Below are 27896 nucleotides of genomic sequence, written 5' to 3'. Positions count from 1 at the left end.
TAATATCAAATATCAATGCAGTATGACGAATGACGAATTAGTCATCCATTGTGTTACATCATAAATTGTCTTATTGTCACTGTTGTCAAAAGATTATAAACATGTTAAATAAAGTTACTAACCCAGGCTGTCTTTGTGCCACATCCAGGTTCTTTATCAGTGGCACACATGAAGCAGTTGTTGGCTTTGTTGAACTCTGAAATCATAAGCATGAACTGAACATATGGCTGTCTCACACGACTACATAAAAAAAAAGAATATACATTTACTTTGAATTAAATGTGATTACATACCAGACATTTTTAGTATATCCTCAGCCATTTCTTTTTGCAGTTGCTCCATGTGTTTTTGAAGGTTCCATATCAATTTGGGAGGGGATGTTGGAGAAGTTCTGTGCAACTTCCTTGGCCATCTACACCAAAAAGTAAAATAGAGTTTTTGACCTAATTGTCACACAACAGCTAACCATTCATTATTGAAAATATAACTATCAAACCTGCATTACAAAGACCCCGCAGCTGAAGGTGTCCTGCTGCATGGTGTGAGTTATTTCCCCTCCTTTCCACTTTATGTCCACCCAGTCGTCTTTTCCATGGCAGGATCTTCTCATTTTGAAGTATTCTCTTTTTTTTATGTAAACATAATGGAATTCTGATTAGTTATAGGCAAATGAATGCCGTTTTCCTTATCACTATAATCTATTAGTAATTTAGTAGTAGAGGTCATTTCCTTTATGCCCCATTCTACACACAGCCTAAATTATAGGGACTGAACAATTTACATGACAATAATGAAAGTAGCATATAGGATCCAACCCTATCACAGAGCGAATAAATGTAGAGCGTTTGTAGACTTTAAGAAAAAAATATTAAGTGACAGTTTCATCAGTACGCGCTTAAAGAAAGTCATATCACAAAGATCACAGATGACAGTGCCCACCAAATCTATGACAATAGAGAATTAATTGTAAGAACCAAAGTGTGTTTGTCAAAATAATATCTGAAAATGTCAGTTGTTGAACATAATACTTCTATTTGCAATAGCAATTTATGATATATGCAGTTGAGGAATATTCCATGTACCAAAACTACATGTAGGATGGACATAAGACATTCCCACATACAGTATTGAAAAAATATTTTTTTATTTTTTATTTCACCTTTATTTAATCAGGTAGGCCAGTTGAGAACAAGTTCTCATTTACAACTGGCCAAGATAAAGCAAAGCAGTGTGACACAAACAACAACACAGAGTTACACATGGGATAAACAAATGTACAGTCAATAACACAATAGAAAAGTCTATATACAAGTGTGTGCAAATTAAGTAAGATTAGGGAGGTAAGGCAATAAATAGACCGTAGTGGCGAAATAATTATAATTTTGCAAATAAACACTGGAGTGATAGATGTGCAGAAGAAGAATGTGCAAGTAGAGATACTGTGGTGCAAAGGAGCAAAAAAATAAATATATATATAAATAAAATAAATAACAATGATGAGGTAGTTGGATGGGCTATTTACAGATGGGCTATGTACAGATGCAATGATCTGTAAGCTGCTCTGATAGCTGATGCTTAAAGATAGTGAGGGAGATATGAGTCTCCAGCTTCAGTGATTTTTGCAATTCGTTTCAGTCATTGGCAGCAGAGAATTGGAAGGAAAGGCGGCCAAAGGAGGAATTGGCTTTGGGGATGACCAGTGAAATATACCTGATGGAGCGCGTGCTATGGGTGGGTGCTGCTATGGTGACCAGTGAGCTGAGATAAGGCGGGGCTATACCTAGCAAGGACCTATAGATGACCTGGAGCCAGTGGGTTTGGCGATGAATATGAAGCGAGGACCAGCCAACATGAGCATACAGGTCGCAGTGGTGGGTAGTATATGGGGCTTTGGTGACGAAACGAATGGCAATGTGGTAGACTGCATCCAATTTGTTGAGTAGAGTGTTGGAGGCTATTTTGTAAATGACATCGCCGAAGTCAAGGATCGGTAGGATAGTCAGTTTTACAAGGGTATGTTTGGCAGCATGAGTGAAGGATGCTTTGTTGCGAAATAGGAAGCCGATTCTAGATTTCATTTTGGATTGGAGATGCTTAATGTGAGCCTGGAAGGAAAGTTTACAGTCTAACCAGACACCTTGGTATTTGTACACATATACCAAAAATGTACCTAAATCAATTTTAAATAAATAATTTATTTTTCCAGTTAGAAATAGTAGGCCATGCATCAAATAACTATTTTAATTTGAAAAATGAAACCTCAAATACCCTCTTGCATTTTGTAAGTTGTCTGCAGGAGGCTTGTTTTTAATGCACTCAAATATCAAGTCATTATCAGGTTATGTAAACTGTGTTCTAATACTCAACGTAGAAGGATTTGTCTTAATGTACAGTGTATGAAAGTGATGCTATGAAAAGGATTCTTTCACCTTATCAAGATCACTCTGACTGACAAATCACTGCCTATTACTATGATTCAAAGAGCATAGGAAACATTGTTTTTCATGAGGCCTACCTGTGGACCTTCCTTTACGCACCTCTGTTTGAACACCTCTCCTGTCTTTGATCCATACCACATACAGCCATTTGCGGATCTTTTCAGTGTCCGTGTGAAAGATAATTATTGCGAGGCTGGAACATTTGTTAACTTCAACATTTTTTTTTAACAACCATGTGAAATGAAGGCCTGCAAAACTTACAGATTTAAGTCTAATAGCATGATATGAAAGTAGACAAACATCAGAGTGGACCTTGTTTGAAGTCAGTAGGCCACATGACCAAGGAGCTATTGACATTTTACATTTTGAAAAATGAATGTAAAATCTTGTGAGTTGAAAATGTACTAACTAAATGGTGTGCAATATAGAAGGGTAGTCAGTGGACATTCAGAACCTTGTTTGAAGTCAGTAGGTCACATGACCAAGGAGCTATTGAAATTCTACATTTGGAAAAATGCATGTAAAACCATGTGAGATAAAACAAAAATGGACAAACTAAAGGGTGTGCAATGTGTAGGCCCACTGAGTGGACATTCTGAACCTTGATTGAAGTCACTAGGTCACATGACCAAGGAGCTATTGAAATTTTAAATTTAGAAAAATTCACATAAAAGCATGTGAGATGAATGGACAAACTAAAGGGTGTGCAATATAGAAGGGTAGTCAGTGGACATTCTGAACCTTGTTTGAGTCCAGTAGGTCACATGACCAATGAACTATTGAAATTCAAAAATGTAAAGAAATAATTTAAAGTAGTGCAAGATGTAAATCGACAAAAAAACTAATGTGTGCAATGTGTGTCTATGCCATCGGGTTAGCTAGAACCAGTTTTGAAAGTTTTAGGAGTAATGGATAAATAGCTATTGAAATTTGAATAAATTAGATTTGTCACTATGTTAACGGTCCCTAACTGCTGTTGGTGGATGTAAGGAAAGCTACAGGCGAATATCCATTGAATATCCAACCTGAAACTGTCTTTACCTCGGTACTTTAGATAGCTCATTCTTCTCCTTCGTGAACAACTGTTGACATTTTTTCACATACCTTGAAATGCCAGAACAATGTCAAAAATAGCGTGGTCGTTTTCAATGCTGGTCAGGACGATAGAATAAACAGACTGAGACTGTAGGCTTATTTCCATGGGAATGTCAGCACAAGCATTGAGAATGTGTGTCAGTGCTGTGTTTGTCAGTGGCATCAAGCCCTCTAGTACACTGGACAATAGCCACCATTTGCATTGATGACAGCTTTGCACACTTGTCATTGCTTGATGAGTGTTATTTCATAGTTTTGATGTTTTCACTTTTATTCTACAATGTAGAAGATAGTCAAAATAAAGAAAAAATGTTGAATGAGTAGGTGTCCAAACTTTTGACTGGTACTGTAAATATTTCTATATTGGCAGTGAGGGTCCCTCCTATTGAAGATGGCTCACAGTGTGTGTGGTGTGTCTCTGGCTGTGGTGGTGGTGTTAGTGACCCTGGTGTCTCCTGGTGGTGCCTGCCCTCGGCCCTGCTCCTGCTACCAGCCCACTGAACTACACTGCACCTTCAGGTCCCTGCTCACCATACCACAGCTTCTACCGCAACATACACTACACATCAACCTAGGGTAAGGCTTGTGCAAATAAATAAATATATATATATATATATATATATATATATATATATATATATATATATATATATACACCCCTGATGCTGTTTCTCTCTGGTATTTGAAAGGTTCAACAGTATCAGCAGGATCCCAGACAGCTCATTAGCTGGTCTGAGGAGGCTGGAGCAGCTGATGCTTCATGGGAATGACATCCGTGAGATTCCCGACCGAGCGTTCCAAGATCTGTCCTCACTTCAGGTACTGAGGCTTATAGAGTTGACATGGAGAGGAGAGGGGTCAAATGAGCTAATGATTGGATGCAAATGTCCATAGTTCTATTGAGCTTAGGCACAGTCTGCTATTTTATTTTTGTGTTCATTTGACTCACATTGATGCATATGTATTGTTGTTTATAACTGGAGGGGTTTATACCATGTATTTTCAATTATCATTCATTCATTCATTCATTGCTCCATCCATCCATTTCTTTCCCCCAGGTCCTGAAGCTAAGTTATAACAAGCTGAGGGAGATCTCAGCAGAGAGCTTCTCAGGCCTGTCCTCACTGCTGCGCCTCCACCTGGATCACAACCAGCTGCAGTTCCTGCACCCCCAGGCCCTGCTCCACCTCCCCAACCTCAGACTGATCCGACTGCAGGGGAACCGGCTCCACCAGCTGCACCCGCAGGCCTTCTGCACTCTGTCCCTACTGCAGACATTCTGCTACTCCACCCTCAGGTGGGTTTTCATGTGCCTGAATTGTGCATTTATTAATCTATTCACTCTTAGTCTTAGGTCACACCTAACAGTAGTGCACTAGAGTAGTGCACTGCTTAGGGAATAGGGTGTAATTTGTGACTGGACTATCCCCCTCCTCTCCCAAGGCATCTGGATGTGTCCAACAACAGTCTAACTATCCTGCCTAGGGACACACTGAGAACTGCCCCTCTTCTGGAGTCCCTGGCTCTGCAGGCCAACCCTTGGACCTGCGATTGCAGCATGGCTTGGATACAGGCCTGGAGCATCTCTCACCCAGGTGCCTATGACACTACACTAACCCCTAATCCTATACAGAGTCTTAGGGATGAAACATTCACAAATATACATCGGTCCCCGGTCATATCAGCCCGTGGGAAGATGCTTGAGGTTGGGGGTGCTACAGACTTCTATATTGATGCGCTACAGATGGCTATATCGGTCCGCTAACATAGGACTAGTGAAAGCCAGCAAGTATTTAAGTGTTTTTAAAATATATATATATATATACTGTGTGTATATATATATATATATATATATATATATATATATATATATATATATATATATATATATATATATACACTATACATATATATATATATATATATATATATATACACTGCTCAAAAAAATAAAGGGAACACTTAAATAACTCAATGTAACTCCAAGTCAATCACACTTCTGTGAAATCAAACTGTCCACTTAGGAAGCAACACTGATTGACAATACATTTCACATGCTGTTGTGCAAATGGAATAGACAACAGCAACAGGTGGAAATTATAGGCAATTAGCAAGACACCCCCAATAAAGGAGTGGTTCTGCAGGTGATAACCACAGACCACTTCTCAGTTCCTACGCTTCCTGGCTGATATTTTGGTCACTTTTGAATGCTGGCGGTGCTTTCACTCTAGTGGTAGCATGAGACGGAGTCTACAACCCACACAAGTGGCTCAGGTAGTGCAGCTCATCCAGGATGGCACATCAATGCGAGCTGTGGCAAGAAGGTTTGCTGTGTCTGTCAGCGTAGTGTCCAGAGCATGGAGGCGCTACCAGGAGACAGGCCAGTACATCAGGAGACATGGAGGAGGCCGTAGGAGGGCAACAACCCAGCAGCAGGACTGCTACCTCCGCCTTTATGCAAGGAGGAGCAGGAGGAGCACTACCAGAGCCCTGCAAAATGACCTCCAGCAGGCCACAAATGTTTATGTGTCTGCTCAAACGGTCAGAAACAGACTCCATGAGGGTGGTATGAGGGCCCGACGTCCACAGGTGGGGGTTGTGCTTACAGCCCAACACCGTGCAGGACGTTTGGCATTTGCCAGAGAACACCAAGATTGGCAAATTCGCCACTCGCGCCCTGTGCTCTTCACAGAGGAAAGCAGGTTCACACTGAGCACATGTGACAGTCTGGAGACCCCGTGGAGAACGTTCTGCTGCCTGCAACATCCTCCAGCATGACCGGTTTGGCGGTGGGTCAGTCATGGTGTGGGGTGGCATTTCTTTGGGGAGCCGCACAGCCCTCCATGTGCTCGCCAGAGGTAGCCTGACTGCCATTAGGTACCGAGATGAGATCCTCAGACCCCTTGTGAGACCATATGCTGGTGCGGTTGGCCCTGGGTTCCTCCTAATGCAAGACAATGCTAGACCTCATGTGACTGGAGTGTGTCAGCAGTTCCTGCAAGAGGAAGGCATTGATGCTATGGACTGGCCCGCCCGTTCCCTTGACCTGAATCCAATTGAGCACATCTGGGACATCATGTCTCGCTCCATCCACCAACGCCACGTTGCACCACAGACTGTCCAGGAGTTGGCGGATGCTTTAGTCCAGGTCTGGGAGGAGATCCCTCAGGAGACCATCCGCCACCTCATCAGGAGCATGCCCAGGCGTTGTAGGGAGGTAATACAGGCACGTGGAGGCCACACCACACTACTGAGCCTAATTTTGACTTGTTTAAAGGACATTACATCAAAGTTGGATCAGCCTGTAGTGTGGTTTTCCACTTTAATTTTGAGTGTGACTCCAAATCCAGACCTCCATGGGTTGATAAATTGATAATTTTTGTGTGATTTTGTTGTCAGCACATTCAACTATGTAAATAAAAAAGTATTTAATAAGAATATTTCATTCATTCAGATCTAGGATGTGTTATTTTAGTGTTCCCTTTATTTTTTTGAGCAGTGTATATATATATATACACAGTTGAAGTTGGAAGTTGAAGTTTGAAGGTAGGCCACAGCGACAGCTCCAATTCACTCAAAATATGTCAATTAGCCTATCAGAAGCTTCTAAAGCCATGACATAATTTTCTGTAATTTTCCTATTTGTTTAAAGGCACAGTCAACTTAGTGTATGTAAACTTCTGACCCACTGAAATTGTGATGCACTGAATTATAAGTGAAATAATCTGTCTGTAAACAATTGTTGGAAAAATGACTTGTGTCATGCACAAAGTAGATGTCCTAACCGACTTGCCAAAACTATAGTTTGTTAACAAGAAATTTGTGGAGTGGTTGAAAAACAAGTTTTAATGACTCCAACCTAAGTGTATGTAAACTTCCGACTTCAACTGTATATTTTTTAAATTATTATTTTTAGTGGGTGCTGCAGCAACCTCAGCCCCCCTACTTCCCACGGCTATGCCTCAAACCGATCCCAATGTAACAAATGTTGCTCAAATTACTTCATTCCAACTCCAGCACAAGAAAGAGGATTTCAACTCTCACCTGCTCAGATCGTTCTGAAAGCATTTCGGTTAGAAAGAGAAGAGCATTCCTGAAGAATTAGTTTGTTTAAATATAATTTGATTTCTGAGAAATTAAGGTAATTGATTGCACCCACATTGGCAATTTTAATTGAATGATTCATTTCAGAGGAGGCTGGTAAGATAAGCTATAGGAGGATGGGCTCATTGTAAGGGCTGGAATGGAATTAATGGAACGGTATCAAACGTATGGAAACCACATGTTTGACTCCATTTAATTTATTCCATTCCAGTCATTACTATGAGCCCATCATCCTATAACTCCTCCCACCAGCCTCCTCTGATTCATATTCTCTTCAATAAATATAGAACCTAATCCCATCCTAACAACCTGTATACAGTATCAGTTCTCTATGTCTGACAAGTAGTATGGAGCTGCTGCTTGGAGTATTGCTTCTTCAACCTTGTATTCCCTGTGAATCTGGTGAGGTTTTTTTCCCCTGTTCAAAGAAAGTAGCCATTGAAGTCGCTTGTATTCTTTACCATAAATGAATGTGAAAGTACCTAGTTTTGCCCACTAGATGCCGCTGTTCCTGCTACTGCCACCACACCCTTTTATCCATTTAGCTGATTTATTAAATGGAACACCTACTTTTCTTTGTAACTTTGGGTAGAAAACCAATAGCTTTTGCTCATTACGAAAATAAATGGTGTGGTCAAGCCAGTCCTCCATGAAAGTAATTCAGTTTGTCCTTCTCTTAGCAACCTAATGCTTCAACCCAACTCTCCTCGAATAGTCCAAACAATGGCAGCTCTCTGAGAGGGCTATCCATATGGTGCAATTCTCATGTGAAGACTTTTCCTACAAGCTCAAAACTTTGATGGAGAATTGGGCTAGTGATTAAAATGTTGTGACAACCCTAATAAAAGAATACAATTATAAACCATTGCATGGCAGTCATAGGTTTTTTAATAAAATGAAAAGAAAACATCTCTATATGTAGCGTGATTAGTGAAATGTTCCATTAAACCCAACCTGATACCGTTACAAAACACTATACAGTTAGAACTGCTGTACCCTAATGGTTTGCTTGTTCGCCAATCACCAGGAATGGTCTAACTAATCCAGACCTTTTTTAAGGAAATAAACCATACACAGAGGGGCCATTTCCTGGACATAAGTTAAGTCTAAGAGAAGGACAAGCTTAATTGCTTTCATGGAGGACTGGTTTGAATTGCGAGGATGACCACACAATTTATTTTCATCATGAGCTGTTGGTTTCCTACCCAAAGTTGGAAAGAAAATGTTGTGGTAGATTCAATTAACATAAGAGACCATCAACATTGATTAAATGGCAGGGTGGCAGTAGCAGGAACAGCGGCATCTAGTGGGCAACACTTTGGTACTTTCACGCTAATTTATGGTATAGAATGCAAGCGATTTGGCTAATTTCTCTGAACAGGGGAAAAGAAGCAATACTCCAAGCAACAGCGCCATACTACTTGTCAGACATAGAGAACTGACACTGTATGCTGGTTATTGGGGTGGGATTCCTCATGTCTTACTCATTGTTAGGAAGAAATATGGTAGAAATATGATGTTAGTTACTATATTGATTGAAGATTATATGAATCCTACCAATTAAAATGGCCAATTTGGGTACAATCAATTAGCTTAATTTCTTTCTTTTTTTAATAAAAAAAAATTATGTTTCAGGAATTCAGATCTTATCTGTTTCTAACTACATAAACGATTTCACATGGTGGGTGTCATGGCTTGATAAAATAACATGGAATGACCCAACTGTGTCCTCTCCTTCAGTGTCAAACTAACCATGTAATTATGTGGACAGTCATTGATCTACAAGTAATTTTCCATGCCGAAAAACCCCAGGCAATATCAGTAGCCTAGTCAAACTGCGTGCTGTGCGCAGCTATGTGCGCTGACCAATGAAAGGTAGGCCATGATCTGGCACAATTGCACGTCACCTTCAACATTCAAATTTATGCAAAATGGCTTTTGCAATATTAGGCTTTATTAGTTGAGTAACAGCCAATGTAATTTGCTTGGTTGTTTTTATTACATGTGCTATTGAAAATGGTCCAGGTTTAAAGTAGCCTAAGATACCGCCGGAGAAACACAACTCTCATCAGGCTATATGCTGATTGGGGTTTACATTCAATTTGATTTTGATTGTTCAGGTTCACCATCATCAAGTTTTGGTAGTTTTTTTAAAACAATCAGTATATATGGTCATTATTAGATATACATGGTAAAGTTGATGATTTCATAAAGAGGACAGCAATCACTTTTGCTACACTTGATACCCGCATTGCATGGTCGAAGCAGGAGAAGAAGAGAGGCTCACTCCAAGTCAGTCAAAACTTCCAAACGATGAGTTGGGGGTGAAATCCAAAGTGGTGCTATATATTCATTTGCTATGTCATAGCACATTTTTAAGATAAATATTGATACATTACTAGCTCTAACACTTTTAATCTGCAAAAATGACAAAATAGTTAGTGGGTGATGGTGATTTCAGATCAAAAGTCAGGGTCTCAGCTCAGGGGGCCTACATACAACACAGACATATACATCATTTACACACACACACACACACGCACGCACACACACTCACACACACGCACACAGACTCCCAGCCCTGACCCCATATTTGGACCATACCCAATATGAACTATCGCAAACTACTGATTCAGACGATGCCCAGAAACCCCTGAGGGAAATGAGCCCATACTTTTTTATGCCACTGCTCTGCTCTGTGCTGTTGACATCATGCCGTTACAGAATGCAGGCCAGACAGTCAGACACTAATATGAATTCCAGCAGCATTTTTGGTGGTAACCTCATATACGGTGCATTCGGAAAGTATTCAGACCCCTTGACTTTTAACACATTTTGTTACGTTACAGCCTTATTCCAAAATTGATTAAAACGTGTTTTTTTCTTCTCATCAATCTACACACAATACCCCATAAGGAAAAAGCAAAAACAGGTTCAAATAAATAAACTGAAATATCACATTTACATAAGTATTCAGACCCTTTACTCTGTACATTGTTGAAGAACCTGTGGCACCAATTACAGCCTGAATTCTTCTTGGGTATGACGCTACAAGCTTGGCACACCTGTATTTGGGGAGTTTCTCTCATTCTTCTCTGCAGATCCTCTCAAGTTCTGTCAGGTTGGATGGGGAGCTTCGATACACAGCTATTTTCAGGTCTCTCCAGAGATGTTCGATTGGGTTCAAGTCCGATCTCTAGCTGGGCCACTCAAGGACATTCAGAGACTTGTCCCGAAGCCACTCCTGCGTTGTCTTGGCTGTGTGTTTAGGGTCATTGTCCTGTTGGAAGGTGAACCTTCACCCCAATATGAGGTCCTGAGCGCTCTGGAGCAGGTTTTCATCAAGAATCTCTCTGTACTTGCTCTGTTCATCTTTCCCTCGATCCTGACTCATCTCCCATTCCCTGCTGTTGAAAAACATCCCAACAGCATGATGCTGCCACCACTATTCTTCACCGTAGGGATGGTGCCAGGTTTCCTCCAGACGTGACGATTGGCATTCAGCCCAAAGAGTTCAATCTTGGTTCCATCAGACCAGAGAATCTTGTCCTTTAGGTGGCTTTTGGCAAACTCCAAGCAGGCTGTCATGTGCGGTTTACTGAAGAGTGGCAGAGTCTGGCCAATCTACCATAAAGGCCTGATTGGTGGAGTGCTGCAGAGATGGTTGTCTTCTGAAAGGTCCTCCCATCTCCACAGAGGAACTCCGGAGCTCTGTCAGAATGACCATCAGGTTCTTGGTCACCTCCCCGACCAAGGCCCTTCTCCCCCGATTGCTCAGTTTGGCCGGGCGGCCTGCTCTAGGAAGAGTCTTTATGGTTCCAAACTTCTTCCATTTAAGAATGACGGAGGCCACTGTGTTCTTGCTGACCGTCAATGCTGCAGACATTTTTTGTTACCCTACCCAAGATCTGTCCCTCAACACAATCCTGTCTCTGAGCTCTACGGACAATTCCTTGGTTTTTCCTCTGACATGCACTGTCAACTGTGGGACCTTATATAGACAGGTGTGTGCTTTTCCAAATCATGTCCAATCAATTTAATTTACCACAGGTGGACTCCAAGTTGTAGAAACATGTCAAGGACGATCAATGGAAACAGGATGTACCTGAGCTCAATTTTGAGTCTCATAGCAAAGAGTCTGATACTTATGTTGTCACGTTCTGACCTTAGTTCCTTTATTTTGTCTTTGTGTTATTTTTATTTTACCTTTAGTAGGGTCAGGGTGTGAGTTGGGGTGGGCAGTGTTCGTTTTTCTAGGTTGTGTTTATGTGTTTGGCCTGGTATGGTTCTCAATCAGAGGCAGGTGTTGTTCGTTGTCCCTGATTGAGAATCATACTTAGGTAGCCTTTTCCCACCTGTGTTTTGTGGGTGAATGTTTTCTGTTTAGTGTATGTCACCTTTCAGAACTGTTTTGTTTCATTCTCCGGGGTTATTTTGTTTAGTGTTCTGTTGAATAAATTAACATGGACACGTACCACGCTGTTACAGATTCACCCACCAACCAAGGACCAGGCAGCGTGGTATCGGGCAGCAGTGAGTTCTGGACTCCTGGACATGGGAGGAGATTTTGGACGGAGAGGGACCCTGGACACAGGCTGGGGTGTATCGCCCACCCCCGGGAAGAGCTGGAGGCAGCCAAAGCCGAGAGGTGGCATTTTGAGGAGCTAGCATGGCAGCGCAAAAGGGACGAGAGACAGCCCCAAAAAATTATTGGGGGGCGACACGGGGAGTGTGGCTAAGTCAGGTAGGAGACCTGAGCCAACTCCCTGTGCTTACCGTGGAGAGAGGTGGACCAGGCAGGCACCGTGTTATGCCGTGAGATGCACGGTGTCCCCAGTGCACAGGCATAGCCCAGTGCGTTACATCACGGCGCCTCGTATCAGCCGGGCTAGAGTGGGCATCTAACCAGGTGCTATGAAGCCGGCTTAGCGCATCTGGTCTCCAGTGCGTCTCCTCGGCCCGGGGTACATGGCACCAGCCCTACGCACGGTGTCCCCGGTTCGCCAGCACAGCCCAGTGCGGTCTGTTCCACCCCGCCGCACTGGCCGGGCTACGGTGAGTATCCAGCCAGGAAAGGTTGTGCAGGCTCGGTGCTCGAGACCTCCAGTGCGCCTCCACGGTCCGGTCTATCCGGTGCCTCCTCCACGCACCAGGCCTCCGGTGGCAGCCCCACGCACCAGGCTGTCTCTCCGTCTCCTTCCTCCCGGTGCTCCTGCATGTCCAGTGCTGCCGGAGTCTCCCTCCTGTCCAGCGCTGCCGGGGTCCCCCTCCTGTCCAGCGCTGCCGGAGCCGCCCATCTGTCCGGAGCTGCCGGAGCCGCCCGTCTGTCCGGAGCTGCCGGAGCCGCCCGTCAGTCCGGAGCCGCCCGTCAGTCCGGACTGCCGGAGTCTTCCGCCTGTCCGGTGCTGCCGGAATCACCCGTCCGTTTGGGGGTTGCCGCGCCAGGGGCGCCAAGACTATGATGGAGTGGGGTCCACGTCCCGCGCTAGAGCCGTCACTGCGGACAGACGCCCACCCAGACCCTCCCCTATAGGTTCAGGTTTTGCGGCTAGAGTCCGCACCTTTTGGGGGGGGGGGGGGGGTGTACTGTCACGTTCTGACCTTAGTTCCTTTATTTTGTCTTTGTGTTAGTAGGGTCAGGGCGTGAGTTGGGGTGGGTAGTCAATGTTTGTTTTTCTAGGTTGTGTTTATGTGTTTGGCCTGGTATGGTTCTCAATCAGAGGTAGGTGTCGTTCGTTGTCTCTGATTGAGAATCATACTTAGGTAGCCTGTTGAATAAATTGACATGGACATGTACCACGCTGCATATTGGTCCGATCTCTCCTACTCCTCCTCAGACGAGGACAACGAACGTTACATATGTAAAAAAGGTATTTTTGTTTTCTAAAAACCTGTTTTCACTTTGTCATGATGGGGTATTGTCTGTGGATTGATGAGGAAAAATATAATTTCATCCATTTTAGAATAAGGCTGTAACGTAACAAAATGTGGAAAAAGAGAAGGGGTCTGAATACTTTCTGAATGCACTGTATCTACAACAGAGACATCTCAGATAGAGAGAGAGAGTCAGAGCTGGAACAGAGAAATAAAGGACACACACCCACCCAGCCCATGCCCTGAGAACAACAGCTGCTGCCCAATGTACATAGACGTGGAATCTTTGGTCACTTTGATAATGTTTACTGTTTTACTAATTTCATATGTACACTGTATTTTAGTCAATGCCACCCTATTCAACCAATGCTGTATATACAGTTGAAGTTGGAAGTTTACATTTACCTTAGCCAAATACATTTAAACTCAGTTTTTCACAATTCCTGACATTTAATACTAGTAAAAATTCCCTGTTTTAGGTCAGTTAGGATCACCACTTCATTTTAAGAATGTGAAATGTCAGAATAATAGTAGAGAGAATGATTTATTTCAGCTTTTATTTCTTTCATCACATTCCCAGTGGGTCAAACGTTTACATACACTCAATTAGTATTTGTTAGCATTGTCTTTAAATTGTTTAACTTGGGTTAAACGTTTTGGGTAGCCTTCCACAAGCTTCCCACAATTAGTTGGGTGAATTTTGGCCCATTCCTCCTGACAGAGCTGGTGTAACTGAGTCAGGTTTGTAGGCCTCCTTGCCAGCACACGCGTTTTCAGTTTTACCCCTAGGATTGAGGTTAGGGCTTTGTGATGGCCACTCCAATACATTGACTTTGTAGGACTCGTTTTACTGTGGATATAGATACTTGTGTACCTGTTTCGTCCAGCATGTTCACAGTGTCCTTTGCTGTTGTTGCTGGGATTGATTTGCACTTTTCGCACCAAAGTACCTTCATCTCTAGGAGACAGAACGTGTCTCCTTCCTGAGCGGTATGGCGGCTGCGTGGTCCCATGGTGTTTACACTTGGGTACTATTGTTTGTACAGATGAACGTGGTACCTTCAGGTGTTTGGAAATGTCTCCCAAGGATGAACCAGACTTGTGGAGGTCTACAATTTTTTTATGAGGTCTTGGCTGATTTATTTTGATTTTCCCATGATGTCAAGCAAAGAGGCCCTGAGTTTGAAGGTAGTCCTTGAAATACATCCACAGGTACACTTTCAATTGGCTCAAATTATGTCAATTAGCCTATCAGAAGCTTCTAAAGCCTAAAGACAAGCTGTTTAAAGGCACAGTCAACTTAGTGTATGTAAACTTCTGACCCACTGAAATTGTGATACAGTGAATTTTAAGTGAAATAATCTATCTGTAAACAATTGTTGGAGAAATGACTTGTGTCATGCACAAAGTAGATGTCCTAACCGACTTGCCAAAACTATAGTTTGTTAACAAGAAATTTGTGGAGTGGTTTTAAAATGAGTTTAAAGGACACCAACCAGTGTATGTCAAATGTACCATATCAGAGCCCATGTATCCACATATGTGTAACGTATATGCAGGAAGCAGGTGCAGAAGGTGAGTTTAATAATCATGAAGATAAACAAAACAGGAGAAGCGTACTGAATGTAACCAATACTGCCTGATTACAGAGGCTACTGAAGACTATATGAAGGGAAAGTAATCAGGATGGTGATGAAGTCCAGGTGTGCGTACAGATGGAAAGCAGGTGTGCGCAATGTGGGTTGACCGGGGATGTGGAGCCCAGAGGGAGGGAGCAGGAGTAGGTGAAGAAGCACATTCCTACCTACTAGTGACGGTTGGTGCTGTTTAAGATGAGAAAGGACTTTTTTTTTTATTCATGAGCATGGCCTTATTTCTAATACAGCATATTGAATGACTATCATTCATATTCCATTCACCCAGTTCAATGTAACAGCGATAGGTTTAGGCTACTACATGATACTCAGATGTTCCCTTAACCCATCATGAGGTTGGTACAACTTAGCCTATGAATGAACGTTTACAACATAGCACACAGTGACACATGGACAGACAGTGACATATTCAATACCGCCTTGCACACTCTTGCCTGCATCTAGCTGATCTAGGTTGAAATCATTAGTCCAACAGTTGCAAACGAGAGTTTCTATTGGACAAATTCAGGTATGTTTATCCCCATTTCGTTCCGTTTGCTTCAGTTTAAGAAACGTTTTTCAACAGAATCGGTGGAATGTCCTTTTTTTATTGTGTCATTGACTGTATGTCTGTTTGTCCCATGTGTAACTCTGTGTTCTTGTTTGTGTCGCACTGCTTTGCTTTATCTTGGCCAGGTCGCAGTTGTAAATGAGAACTTGTTCTCAACTGGCCTACCTGGTTAAATAAAATTAAATAAAACAAGGAACACACCCCTGATCACGTGTAAACACAGTTGACTTTCATAGCAGCCTCGTTGTATTCCTTCTCGCATCTATGCACCCTCCTCCTCTCACCCTTTCCCTTTGCTTGTGGACTTCAATGCACAACACATCAGCTATATATGACCAGGTGAAAAAACCTTTCCAAGCCAAATCACATCATAACCGCTACAGACAGCCTACATCGTTGTCCACATATTGCCTAAAGAAACGCCATAGTCAACATAGCTAATAGACCTAACGCATTAGTAAACACGCTACAATCATGCAGTAACGTTACAGTTTACAGTCAGTAAGTAGTTTAGCACTTACACCGGCGGGCCCCAGTGCAATAATTTAGTAAAACCAAAAGTTTAGCCAGCTAGCTAATATAGCATCCCTTTGTTTGAGTAGGGTGTTGGAGTAGGCTAAACTAGCTAGCTGCATTTTCTAGCTAAGTGAAACAATGTAATAAAAAAAACAAAATCTCCCTCTCTCTTGCGTCTCCTTAATTTTGGAATAAATTCATTTGTCTTTGTCAACTAATGTCTTTGTCTCTCTTTGAGTCAACTACTCACCACTTTTTATGCACTGCAAGGCTAGCTAGCTGTAGCTTATGCTTTCAGTACTAGACTAATTCTCTGATCCTTTGATTGGATGGACAACATGTCAGTTCATGCTGCAAGAGTTCTGATAGGTTGGAGGATGTCCTCTGGAAGTTGTCATAATTACAGTGTTGGTCTATGGAAAGGGGTGAGAACCATGAGCCTCCTAGGTTTTGTATTGAAGTCAATGTACCCAGAGGAGGATGGAAGCTAGCTGTCCTCCGACTACACCATGGTGTTACCCTAGAGAGTGCTGTTGAGGCTACTGTAGACCTTCATTGCAAAACAGCGTGTTAATAAATTATTTGGTGACGTAAATATATTGAGTATAGTTTTATCTAAAACTGATAACTTTTTAAATGTTTTACAATTTTAATATTTATGGTCCGCCTCTTCTTCCTCTGAGGAGCCTCCACTGCTACCTACTGAGTCTCAATCAGATTCAATGGAATTGGGATGCTTATTTGGGTGAGGAAATACTGATTCTTCTCTTCTCTCTCAGGGGTGTTGAAATGTCCGGGGCCGCATTGCCTGGTCTGTGCCTCACCCAAACACATGAAGGGTCGTGGCCTTTTGCAGCAGAAAGACCTATCCTGCACCTCGCCTGTCATCTCCACCAATCCCAGAACCTCATCTCAGGAGGATGGCGAAGTTCAACCAATAGAAACCTTTAGAGAGGCTTTAGGCAACGCCTCCCTGGGGATGTCTGACCAACAGGGGAATGCTGTTGATCTGAAGTGTAACATCACACACTCCTCACAGACTCCTGACATTACCCCACCACACCTTTCCTCCTCCTCCATCCCCATCTCCCTCTCCCTGGACTGTGGGGTGGATGGGCATGGCTATGAGAGGCTGTGGAGGCTGCTGGCCTACTACAGTGAGACGCCTGTCAGGCTTCAAAGAGAAATAATGTTGAGTAAAGCCCCAAGACTTGCCTACAGGTATGAAAATGCAGAAACACACAAGACACATTCCTGTGTTATTTTCCTCTTTACCTGTACAATTTTGTTGTAACCCCAACACATAGATCAAATCTGTCCTTTCTTGTCCTTCAGGTACAGACAGACAGCAGAGAAGGAGGGCTACTACCATACAGGGGTCAGGGCCAGTATTCAAGCACAGCCTGCCTGGTTACTGCAGCCCCATGTCAGTCTAGAGCTCAACAGAGCTCAGTCCAGCGCCCACAGGGTTAAACTGACCCTGTCCACCCTGGTGTCTGCTCCCCCAGACCCCCCATCCCCACACTCCTGGGTCCTCATCCAGACCAACCACACCCACACAGCTTTTACTGCAGCTGCAGAGAGACAGATCCACCTGCCCTGCCCTGTCCTCAGCTCTATTGGAGACCTAAGTTCTGGAGACCACAGGCTCCAATGGGTTTTCCCAGATGGTTCAACAGTCTCCTCTCCCTACCGCAGCTCAGATGGTAGGGTCCGGGTGTCTGGCCAGGGGCTGGTCCTGCAGAGAGTGTATCACTCTGATGCTGGACTGTACTATTGCGTGGCCCGGGCGGGGGGAGATGTTGATGTCCTCCCCCTCCGTCTGGCGGTGGTAGAATCATCCAATCCTCTCCCAGGGGAGGAGCTAGGCCCGGCTGTGACTGGATTGGTTGGAGACCCTGTCAGTCTGCCGTGTGAGGCCTCTGGTACACCGAGGGTTGAGGTGAACTGGGTTCTTCCTGGCGGGAGAGTGGTAGGGAGTAGGAACGAGGGGAGGAGAAAGGACGAGGCAGGGGTTACTGTCTTGGCCAACGGTACCCTGTCTCTCCCCATCCCTGCGCTGGGAGATGCAGGCCTGTACCGGTGTCTAGCGGTGAACCAGTACGGTGCTGACTCTCTCTCCACCAGACTGACGCTCACCCCGCGTCCTTCTGACACCTCATCACGTATGAGATATCCCATGAGGCCACCTTCTGTGGCGGGGGTGTCCAAAAGGGTACGAGCCCCTCTAGGGGGTGAGGAGATTGAAGGGGGGGGGTCAGGAGATGATGAGGGGGAGAACATACTGCCCACCAGGGCAGGTTACAACAGGACATGGCGTCCCCCCATCAGATCCCACATGGTGAGGGTGGAGGGAAGCAGACCACCCCAAAAGGGCAAGAAGCCCTTGAGGAGAGGCTTCCCTGTGGAGCAGAGGAGGAACAGGTTGGAGGGTCGGCGGAGCTTTAACCTGGCCAAGCACAAAATAGACCCTCAGAAATGGGCCGACCTGCTGACTAAGATACGTGAAAGGACTGCCCCTAAAATCACAGACTCCCTGTATGTACCACCCCCAACAAGAGCACATACTACCACCTCAGCCCCAACTGAAGCACAGACAACCACCTCAACCCGAACTGAAGCACAGACAACCACCTCAGCCCCAACTGAAGCACAGACAACCACCTCAACCCCAACTGAAGCACAGACAACCACCTCAGCCCCAACTGAAGCACAGACAACCACCTCTATCCCAACTAGAGCACAGTCAACCAGAATACAGACAAATAGCAGACATACAGAAAGCAATCACACAACCAGAACAAATCCAGGCAGCATACAGCCAGAAAGTACACAGTCAGACAGAATACAGACAGAGAGAATACAGACAAGTAAAACACAGACAACCAGAATACATACAGACACGACATTACCAAACGGCACACCAGAGGTAAGCGTGGGAAGAAACTCTGATCAACGTCTTGTATTGGACTCAGAGGCTGATACCTCAAAGAGTTCTTCCATAGATGTCCTCAGTCTACAGGAAGAGTGGTTAAACCTCACCCATACATCACTAATCCCAGATCTGCTAACAAAGGATAGAGTGGCCCCAGAGACACCAAACACTTCAGATCCGAGCAATAACTTCCCCCAGAAACCTAAGTCAAACACAGACACAGAGACAGGGACAGAAACAGAGACAGGGGGTTCTCTTAAAAGCACAAAGCCAACCTCCAATGTCAATTGCACTAGCGCAGAGGAAAGGAGACAGAGTGTTATCCCTGTACGGACTACAGGTGAGGGGGAGAGGACTCGAACAACAAACTCTGGAAAGGTAATGTTCTCCAACTCTGTTCCGTCGCGACCCAGAAGCCCCTGGAATGCCAGCAATAGGCCTGGCCAGAGGAGACGCATCAACAGACTCAGAGGACGACCCATGCCCCGCCAAAGCGCTCCAGGTCCAACCTCCCCTCTCCAGAATAACTTAAGTCCCACTACCACCAGAGCAGCGCTTACAAAGCCCAGGAAACTGACAGCACCTGCTACAACCATTACTATAAGCACTACTACTACTATTACTACTACTACTACTACTCCATCCTTAACTAGGATCACTGCTCCATCAAGCACATCTGTCTCCCCCCCTGCCTTCCTTTCTGCCTCGCCCCCTTCGCCCCAGACATACACAGACAGGGTGACTCACTTAACAAACACTGCTGCTCGGCTCCCTGACAGGTCCCAAGCGACTATCACACACACACGCACACACACTAGCACACTCATAGGCAAACATACACCCACAGTCACTCACAGTCACACAGAAAAACAGAGTTATGCTATAACAGAGGGTCAGGTCGGGGCCACTCTAAAAGAACAGGATCCATCTGTCTTCAACCAACACAACCCAGAGGATATCAAAGCAACTACCACTCGGTCTGGAACCACACCAGGTGGAACAACACCTACTGGTACTGAGAAAGAACCCAGTGAGATAGAATCCAGTGAGATAGAACCACTCTACCCAGAAACCAAGGAAGAACTCAGTGAGATAGGACCACCAGCAACTGAAAAAGAACCCACTGAGATAGAACCACCAGCAACTGATGAAGAAGAACCCAGTGAGATAGAACCATCAGCAACTGATCAAGAACCCAGTGAGATAGAACCACCAGCAACTGATGAAGAACCCAGTGAGATAGAAGCACCAGCAACTGATGAAGAAGAACCCAGTGAGATAGAACCACCAGCAACTGATGAAGAACCCAGTGAGATAGAACCACTTTACCCAATTACTGAAGAAGAACCCAATAAGATAGAACCAGTCTATCTAGCACCTGATGAACCAGAGGAGAGACAGCCAGAGTCAGAAATAGACAGCTCTTTTTCATCTACAAAACAACTACTGCCCCCAACTACAGCTAATACAGCAGCTATCACTGCTTCAGCCATCACCTCCTCTACAGTCATCACCTTTATTAGAAGAACTACCACTATAACTATTCCTACAACTACTGCTACTATTCCTACAACTACTGCTACTATTCCTACAACTACTACCACTATACCTACAACTACTACCACTATACCTTCAACTACTACCACCATACCTCCAACTACTACCACTACACCTACAACTACTACCACTATTCCTACAACTACTACCACTATTCCTACAACTACTGCTACTATTCCTACAACTACTGCTACTATTCCTACAACTACTACTACTATACCTACAACTACTACCACTATTCCTACAACTACTACCACTATTCCTACAACTACTACTACTATTCCCACTACTACTACCACTCTTACTAGTACAATAGTCTGGAGGAACCCAGGAGTAAACTCCATCCCAGACTCACATGGTAGTCGCTACCGCCCCCCATCTTACCCCAGCTACTCACAACACTCCAGCAGCCGGCACCCTTATGTTATCACTAGGCCTGACCCAGTGAGAACTCCACTTCAAACGCCACCCCCTATAAAACACACACCCTCTCTACCACACCCTATCAAGCCCAAACTTCTTCTCCCAGACATTTTAGAGATCCCTTCCTCTGTAGTCCCCACCACCAGAGCTCCCTCCAGCTCCCCAAAGACCTCCCCACCCACCACAGACAGTCAGGCTGGACTCAACCCTGAGTCCACCCTTCCTCATTCCCCTCCCGCGTCTCCAGCCCATAGTGTGACTGCCCAACGTCCCCCTCAGACCACCGTCTTGCGTGTCCGGCCCCGTATCGCTCCCCCTCACATGCGCCCCATGTCTGTCCCAGCTGAGATTGATGCCCTCCTGCCCTGCGAGGCCATTGGACAGCCTCCTCCAACAATCACCTGGACCAAGGTCTCCACAGGTACGCTACACACACTACTCTCAATTATACACACAATACATTCTACTGTCACTCACATATACACAAAAGTTACTTTGTCATACCCACACTTTACTCAATACATTCACTAATGCCACTCTTACACACAATATGCCACTCAATATGTATTTCTGTCTGTCCCAGGAGCTGTGATGTCACTGGACTACAAGGCAGAGCGTTCCCAGGTCCTACCCAACGGAACCTTTCTCATCCGGAGCGTGCAGGTCCAGGACCAGGGGACATATATCTGCAGCGCACAGAACTCTGTGGGCCTGGACCGTGCCATGGTGACCCTGGAGGTCTGGTCCCACCCACCCCGGATTCAGCTACCCAACCACAGAGATGCAACGGTGCACCAGGGGGGTGAAGTGAGGTTAGAGTGTCGGGCTCAGGGGTTGCCGGTTCCTCTGCTGTCCTGGGTGCTACCTGACCTCTCCGTCCTAACCCCTGACCCTAACCCCAACCCTGCCCTTGGAACTCACCCCCGGGTGTCTATATTCCCTAATGGTACTCTGCGTATCTTGGTGGCCGGCCCAGCAGACAGAGGACTGTATCGCTGTGTAGCCTCCAACCTAGCAGGGGCTGGCAGTCTGTCAGTCCGACTCCATGTGTCCTCTCTTCCTCCAGCCATCCAGGAGCCCAGAGAGGAGAAGGTAACCCGGCCCGCTGGTTTGCCTCTCTACGCCCAATGCTCTGCCCGGGGAGCTCCCCCTCCCTCCATCCGCTGGAGGACACCTGACGGCACCTTTCTGCTCCCCTCTCAATTCCTCAACGGGAACCTGTTTGTCCTCCCCAATGCCACCTTGTTGATACGCAAGCTAGCCACTAAGGACTCTGGGAGCTACGAGTGCCTGGCGACTAATGCGGTGGGCGGGGATAAGAGGACGGTGAGGGTGGAGGTGACTGGAGATGGAGGAGGAGGAGAAGTTGTCTCCATGGATAAAATGACCTTCTCTTCCATCAACAGTAAATTTGATCTTCCCCCCTCCTCCCCCGTCCTTAACCCTCCCCTCCCACCCTCCTCCCCCCTCAGTAAGGCTAGGATCCTCTCCACCTCTCCATCCAGTTCTATAGTCATATATGGTGAATCTCTGCTCCTTTACTGTTCAGCAACCGGCAACCCAGAGCCTAGAGTGGTCTGGAGGGTACCTGGCAAGAAACTAGTGGATGCCCGTTACAGGTGCGTGTTTGTCCTTATTGATTACCAATCTTTTTAATCGAGTCCAAATTAGCTGTAAAACAGAAACATTTTCACTACGCCTCATGGAAAAATGTGTATAATTGCATGAAATGAGTTATAAAATTGCTAAATCTTCTCTCCACCTCATGGCAAAATGTGTAGAATTGCAGCAAACTTGCTTTAAAACTGCAATATTTTCTCCCACACATGCCCCAGGGCAAAATTGGTGGAATTGCAGGAAATTAACCCCAAAACTTCTCTCCACTGTCAAAAGGCTAGGGCCATCTCTGACTGCATGTCAGACTCGCGAGTCACTGCGGTCCCTCATGAGGAGTTCAGTTTTTTGTGGCCCCCACCCCCATCAAAGTCGCCCATTCCTGGTCTAGTTTGTACAAAACATTAGGAACACCTTCCTAATATTGAGTTGCACACCCTTTTGCCCCCAGAACAGCCCTAATTCCAATGCTTCCCACAGTTGTGTCAAGTTGGCTGGATGTCCTTTGGGTGGTGGACCATTTGGGAAACTGTTGAGCGTGAAAAAACAGCAGCGTTGCGGTACTCGACACACTCAAACCGGTGCGCATGGCACCTACTACCATACCCTGTTCAAAGGCACTTCAATCTGTTCTTGCCTATTCACACTCTGAATGGCAAACATACACAATGCATGTCTCAATTGTCTCAAGGCTTAAAAATCCTTCTTTAACCTGTCTCCTCCCCTTCATCTACACTAACTGAAGTGGATTTAACAAGTGACGTCAATAAGGGATCATAGTTTTCACCTGGATTCACCTGGTCAGTCTATAACCAAGTTTCCATCCACAGTTTTTATGCAAGTAAAGTCATATAAAAACAAAATCACGACAGCTGTGATGGAAAGGAAGTTTAGGTGTAATTGTATAAATGCAGACAGATCATTTGTTCGTTGGACATGGTGGGGTCTTTTTGTGTCTGTAAAATTAATTGTGCAGGAAATGGTGGTAGAATAACCATCACATTGAGGTCAATTTGGAGTCATGCAATGATATGGTGTGAGGTCCTCCCACTACGACTCTGGAAAGCATGCAGTTTATTAGGCTACAGATGAAATAACTTATGAACTTCACAGGGTGGTGAAAGTGCACGGTGATCTTGACGCTCCTTTCCAAGAAATATTGAGGTTCTTATTCTGGTGACAAGATGATCGATCCTTGACTGCCATTTGACAAATAAAAATATTCTTGCTCTTATCCATAATAATCTCATCATGTAGACGAACCAACCAACACACAATATCGACACTGTATCTGCGAACTGTTGGCTGGAGCGTATGTGATGAGACCAGAGTTGACACATTTGCTATTTAAGGCAACAGTTTTTGTGACAAAGAGTTGAAAATACGATGGAAACACATTGAACTTTAGATTTTGATTTGGTACATGAAATCTTAAGCGAAAAAGTACATTTTGTGTGAACTATGTCATCACCCACTGATTTTTATCCACAACAAGTCCATTTGGTGGAAACATGCCACTGGTGGGAAAATGTGGACATTTTCTTAATGCAGATTCTAGAATAATTGCATGAAAATCTGTTGCTGTGACGGAAGGAAACCTAGCTACTGTCATGGAAAGAGCAATTGTTTCTAATGTTTTGTCCACTCAGTTTCTGTGTCTTGTGCTTAGCTAACCTTATCCTCTCTGTGTTGTATTTCCAGTTTTGACAAGAGGATAAAGGTGCACAGTAATGGAACGCTGTATATCCAGTCCGTGACGGAGAAAGACGGGGGGGACTATTTATGTGTCGCGCGAAATAAGATGGCTGATGACTTCCGCCTCCTCCAGGTCACCGTGGCAACAAAGCCTGCTAAGATTGAGCCAAAGCAGCCATCAAATCAGAAGGTGGTATCGTACGGAGCAGCTCTAAAGGTAGACTGTCTGGCGACCGGCCAGCCCGACCCCGCGGTAAGATGGAGCCTCCCGGATGGAACCTCAGTGAAAAGTGTCCTGTTGCAGGTGGAAGAGAGAGGGAGGCGCAGCCGGCGACTGGTGGTTTTTGACAATGGAACACTGTTCCTCCCCTCGGTGGGGATGGGGGAGGAGGGGGAGTATGTTTGCCACGCTGAGAACCATGGGGGGAGGGACACTATGAGTGTGATGGTCAAAGTCCTCGCCTCACCTCCCTCCTTCCCCAGTACCAAATATGAGGTCATCAAGGTGCAACAAGGGGGCACAGTGGCTCTGAACTGTGGGGCTAAAGGAGAGCCTGTCCCTACGATCACATGGCTCTCTCCAATGAATCGTGTCCTCCCAGTGGAAACATCAGGGCCGGTTGTGGTGCAGCAAGATGGGTCCTTGGTGATCCAGGGGGCTAGAGGGGCTGACGGAGGAAACTACACCTGCCGAGCCAGCAATGCTGCTGGGAAGAGGAGCAAGGTGATGGGGGTGGAGGTGATGGTGACACAACCCAGCTTCACTCTCAATGGGGCTGGGGGTGGGATCAATGGGGCAGACAGACAGATAGCTGTTGTTAGTGGTAGTGGACTGAGTGCTGTGATCTCCATCAGTCAGTCTGCAGGGAGGGATCATAGGGTCAGTGCAGGTAATTGTGTCAGTAATAATGGAGACTGTAAAGTAGGGGACCAAAGGGTCTCAGCAGTTAGAGGCCAGACAGTTCTTCTGCCATGTCCATCCCAGGGCTTCCCTCTCCCCCGCCTGGCCTGGTTGCTGCCCGGTAACGGGGTTCTCCCGGTGCCCTACTATGGCAGCAGACTCACCGTGCACCGGAATGGAACCCTGGAGCTGAGGGGGGTGAGGGCAAGCGACTCCGGCATGCTGGTGTGTGTCAATCGTGGCGAGAGGGGTGAGGCTCGGATAATGGTACACCTGGAGGTCTCAGACACAAAGGACACACCTCACTCCAGAGGCCCAGTGACCACCGAGAAACCTTTCCCAGTAGGCCCAGTTAGCAAAGAGCAACCTCGCCCAGTAGGCCCAGAACAACCTCATCCAGTAGTCCCAATCAGCAGAGAGAAACTTCGCTCAGGAGGCCCAGACAGAGAGGAGACACCTCGCCACAGAGGCCCAGTGACCATAGAGAAATCTCGCCAGGAGACACCTCGCCCTACAAGCCCAGTCACCAATGAGAAACCTCACTTAGGAGGCCCAGTCAGCACAGAGAACCCTCTGCCAGGAGTCCCAGTCCAAGGGGACACACCTCACCCAAGAGGCCCAGTGCCAGAGGCAGGGAGGAGTGTTGTCCTGGAAAGGAAGCCTGTGGTCACCAGCATATCAGGCTCTCTGGTCAGCATCATCAACGGAGACAATCTACAGCTACCCTGCCCCCAGACAGACAGCCCCAGTCAGGGTTCCAGCCAGACAGAGTCTCTGACCTGGCAGTTGCCAAGCGGGGTGGTCGTGTCTCGGGGCCAGGCGGCAGGGACGGGTCGGTACTCAGTCCTGGATGACGGGACTCTGACGGTGCAGCAGGTATCTGTGTTTGACAGGGGGACCTACTCCTGCCGATCCATCAATCAGGATACATCATCTATCCTGACAGTTCCAGTGATTGTCATCGCCTACCCCCCTCGCATCACCAACGGACCCCCTCCCCTCACCTACACCCGTCCTGGTGTTGCCGTTCAGCTAACCTGCTACGTCATAGCAACCCCCAGAGCGACCATCACCTGGGAGATGCCGGACCAATCCCAGCTCAGGGTCACAGGTCAGGCCCGTCTCTATGGCAACCGGTACCTGAGTCCTCAGGGTTCCCTGGTGATCCAGAACCCGACCAGCAGAGACACAGGGTTCTACCGTTGTTCTGCACGGAACGTCATCGGAACTGACACCAAGGCCTCTTATCTACATGTGATCTAACAGAACACACACATCATTTTTGCCCAAAGAAACTGCAAAGTTGAGTGTAGAAGATACTGTTCAACTAAATACTGAGGTGTTGATTAAAGATTGTAAATAGAGATAAAAATAAACACATGCATCTTACAGCCAGAGTGTGTTAAAGATGTACATGAAATCAGCAGCTGAGAAGCACCAACATCCATCATCAATAAATAAAGTGTCAACACAAACTATACCAGGCTTTAAGAGCATCAGCTCTCAAAACACAGAGACAATCTACAGCTACCCTGCCCCCAGACAGACAGCCCCAGTCATGCAATACAACACATTCAGCTCTGTATCACAACCTGCATGTTTACGTCAACCTGCCCTATTTATCTTGTTGTATAGTTATGTACTGTTGAGCAGAGCAAATGTTTGATAGTAGTCACAGAACTGCTCCAGTGATAGTTTTGTGGAGCCTCAGGGGTCTGCAGCTCTCTGTGTCTGCAGCTCTCTGTGTCTGCAGCTCTCTGTGTCTGCAGCTCTCCAACCCTGCAACCTCGACCACTCTTCCAGTCATAGGCTATACATACGTCCCAGATCATGTCAAATAAACACAACAGTTACCAAGTCTTTGAAGATGGTATTTGTAGTAATTACATATGTTTCATATAGAGTAGCATAGATTTTTGTGTGGCTCCAGTGTTACATTAAGTATGTGTAATATCCATGTGAAAGCTGATATCATTCATGTTTTCATTTCATTTAAATTATTTGTCTGTAAAGACTGTGATGTAAAGTGGTTATGTTGTGCCTCTTGTCATAAAGAGAGAGATGTACTGTATATCTAATCTCTCAATAGCCTTTTTAAGTTATGCTTTATTTTCAACTGCTTTGTTTGATAAATAAAAGAGAAAAGGAATTCAGTCTGCTCATCAAAACGTGGTTGTGTGGATGTGTGTTTGTGTGTGTGTGTTTGTGTGTGTCCTGGGGGGGGGGACAGAAACTGGGTTTGTTTTAGGAACATCAGGCTTTGTATCCCATGACTCTCAGCAGAAAACCCAGGAAATGACAGATAAGTCGTGCTTATAACATCATCACACTAACACTTCCCGGGGAGTCCATTTTTCAAAACAGTTGCTACCTCCATTACTCTCTTATTAGATGGGTATCAACTTCATTGCTCGCTTATTAGACATTTATAAACTCCATTACTCTCTTATTAGACATGTATCAACTCCATTACGCTCTTATTAGACATGTATTAATTAAATTACTCTCTTATTAGACAGGTATCAACTCCATTACTCTC

At 45.4% G+C, this 27896-nt stretch overlaps 1 protein-coding gene across 1 annotated transcript in view; it reads left to right on the top strand.

Moving 5' to 3' along the window:
- Positions 1-27516, top strand: part of mxra5b (matrix-remodelling associated 5b) — a 29443-nt gene extending 1927 nt beyond the window's left edge. The window contains exons 2-10 of the mRNA XM_036959589.1: positions 3904-4109; positions 4223-4352; positions 4592-4830; positions 4977-5128; positions 17012-17453; positions 17568-20793; positions 20911-21568; positions 21731-22766; positions 24463-27516. Coding sequence (XP_036815484.1) covers positions 3925-4109; positions 4223-4352; positions 4592-4830; positions 4977-5128; positions 17012-17453; positions 17568-20793; positions 20911-21568; positions 21731-22766; positions 24463-26620 — 8226 coding nt within the window. The 5' untranslated portion in view covers positions 3904-3924 and the 3' untranslated portion in view covers positions 26621-27516. The remainder of the gene's footprint in view (positions 1-3903; positions 4110-4222; positions 4353-4591; positions 4831-4976; positions 5129-17011; positions 17454-17567; positions 20794-20910; positions 21569-21730; positions 22767-24462) is intronic.
- Positions 27517-27896: the final 380 nt, after the last annotated feature.

Source organism: Oncorhynchus mykiss, chromosome 22 (assembly GCF_013265735.2).
Source record: "Oncorhynchus mykiss isolate Arlee chromosome 22, USDA_OmykA_1.1, whole genome shotgun sequence".
NCBI lineage: Eukaryota > Metazoa > Chordata > Actinopteri > Salmoniformes > Salmonidae > Oncorhynchus > Oncorhynchus mykiss.
Note: the sequence above shows the minus strand (reverse complement) of the source record. Positions and strands in the feature narration are given on the sequence as shown.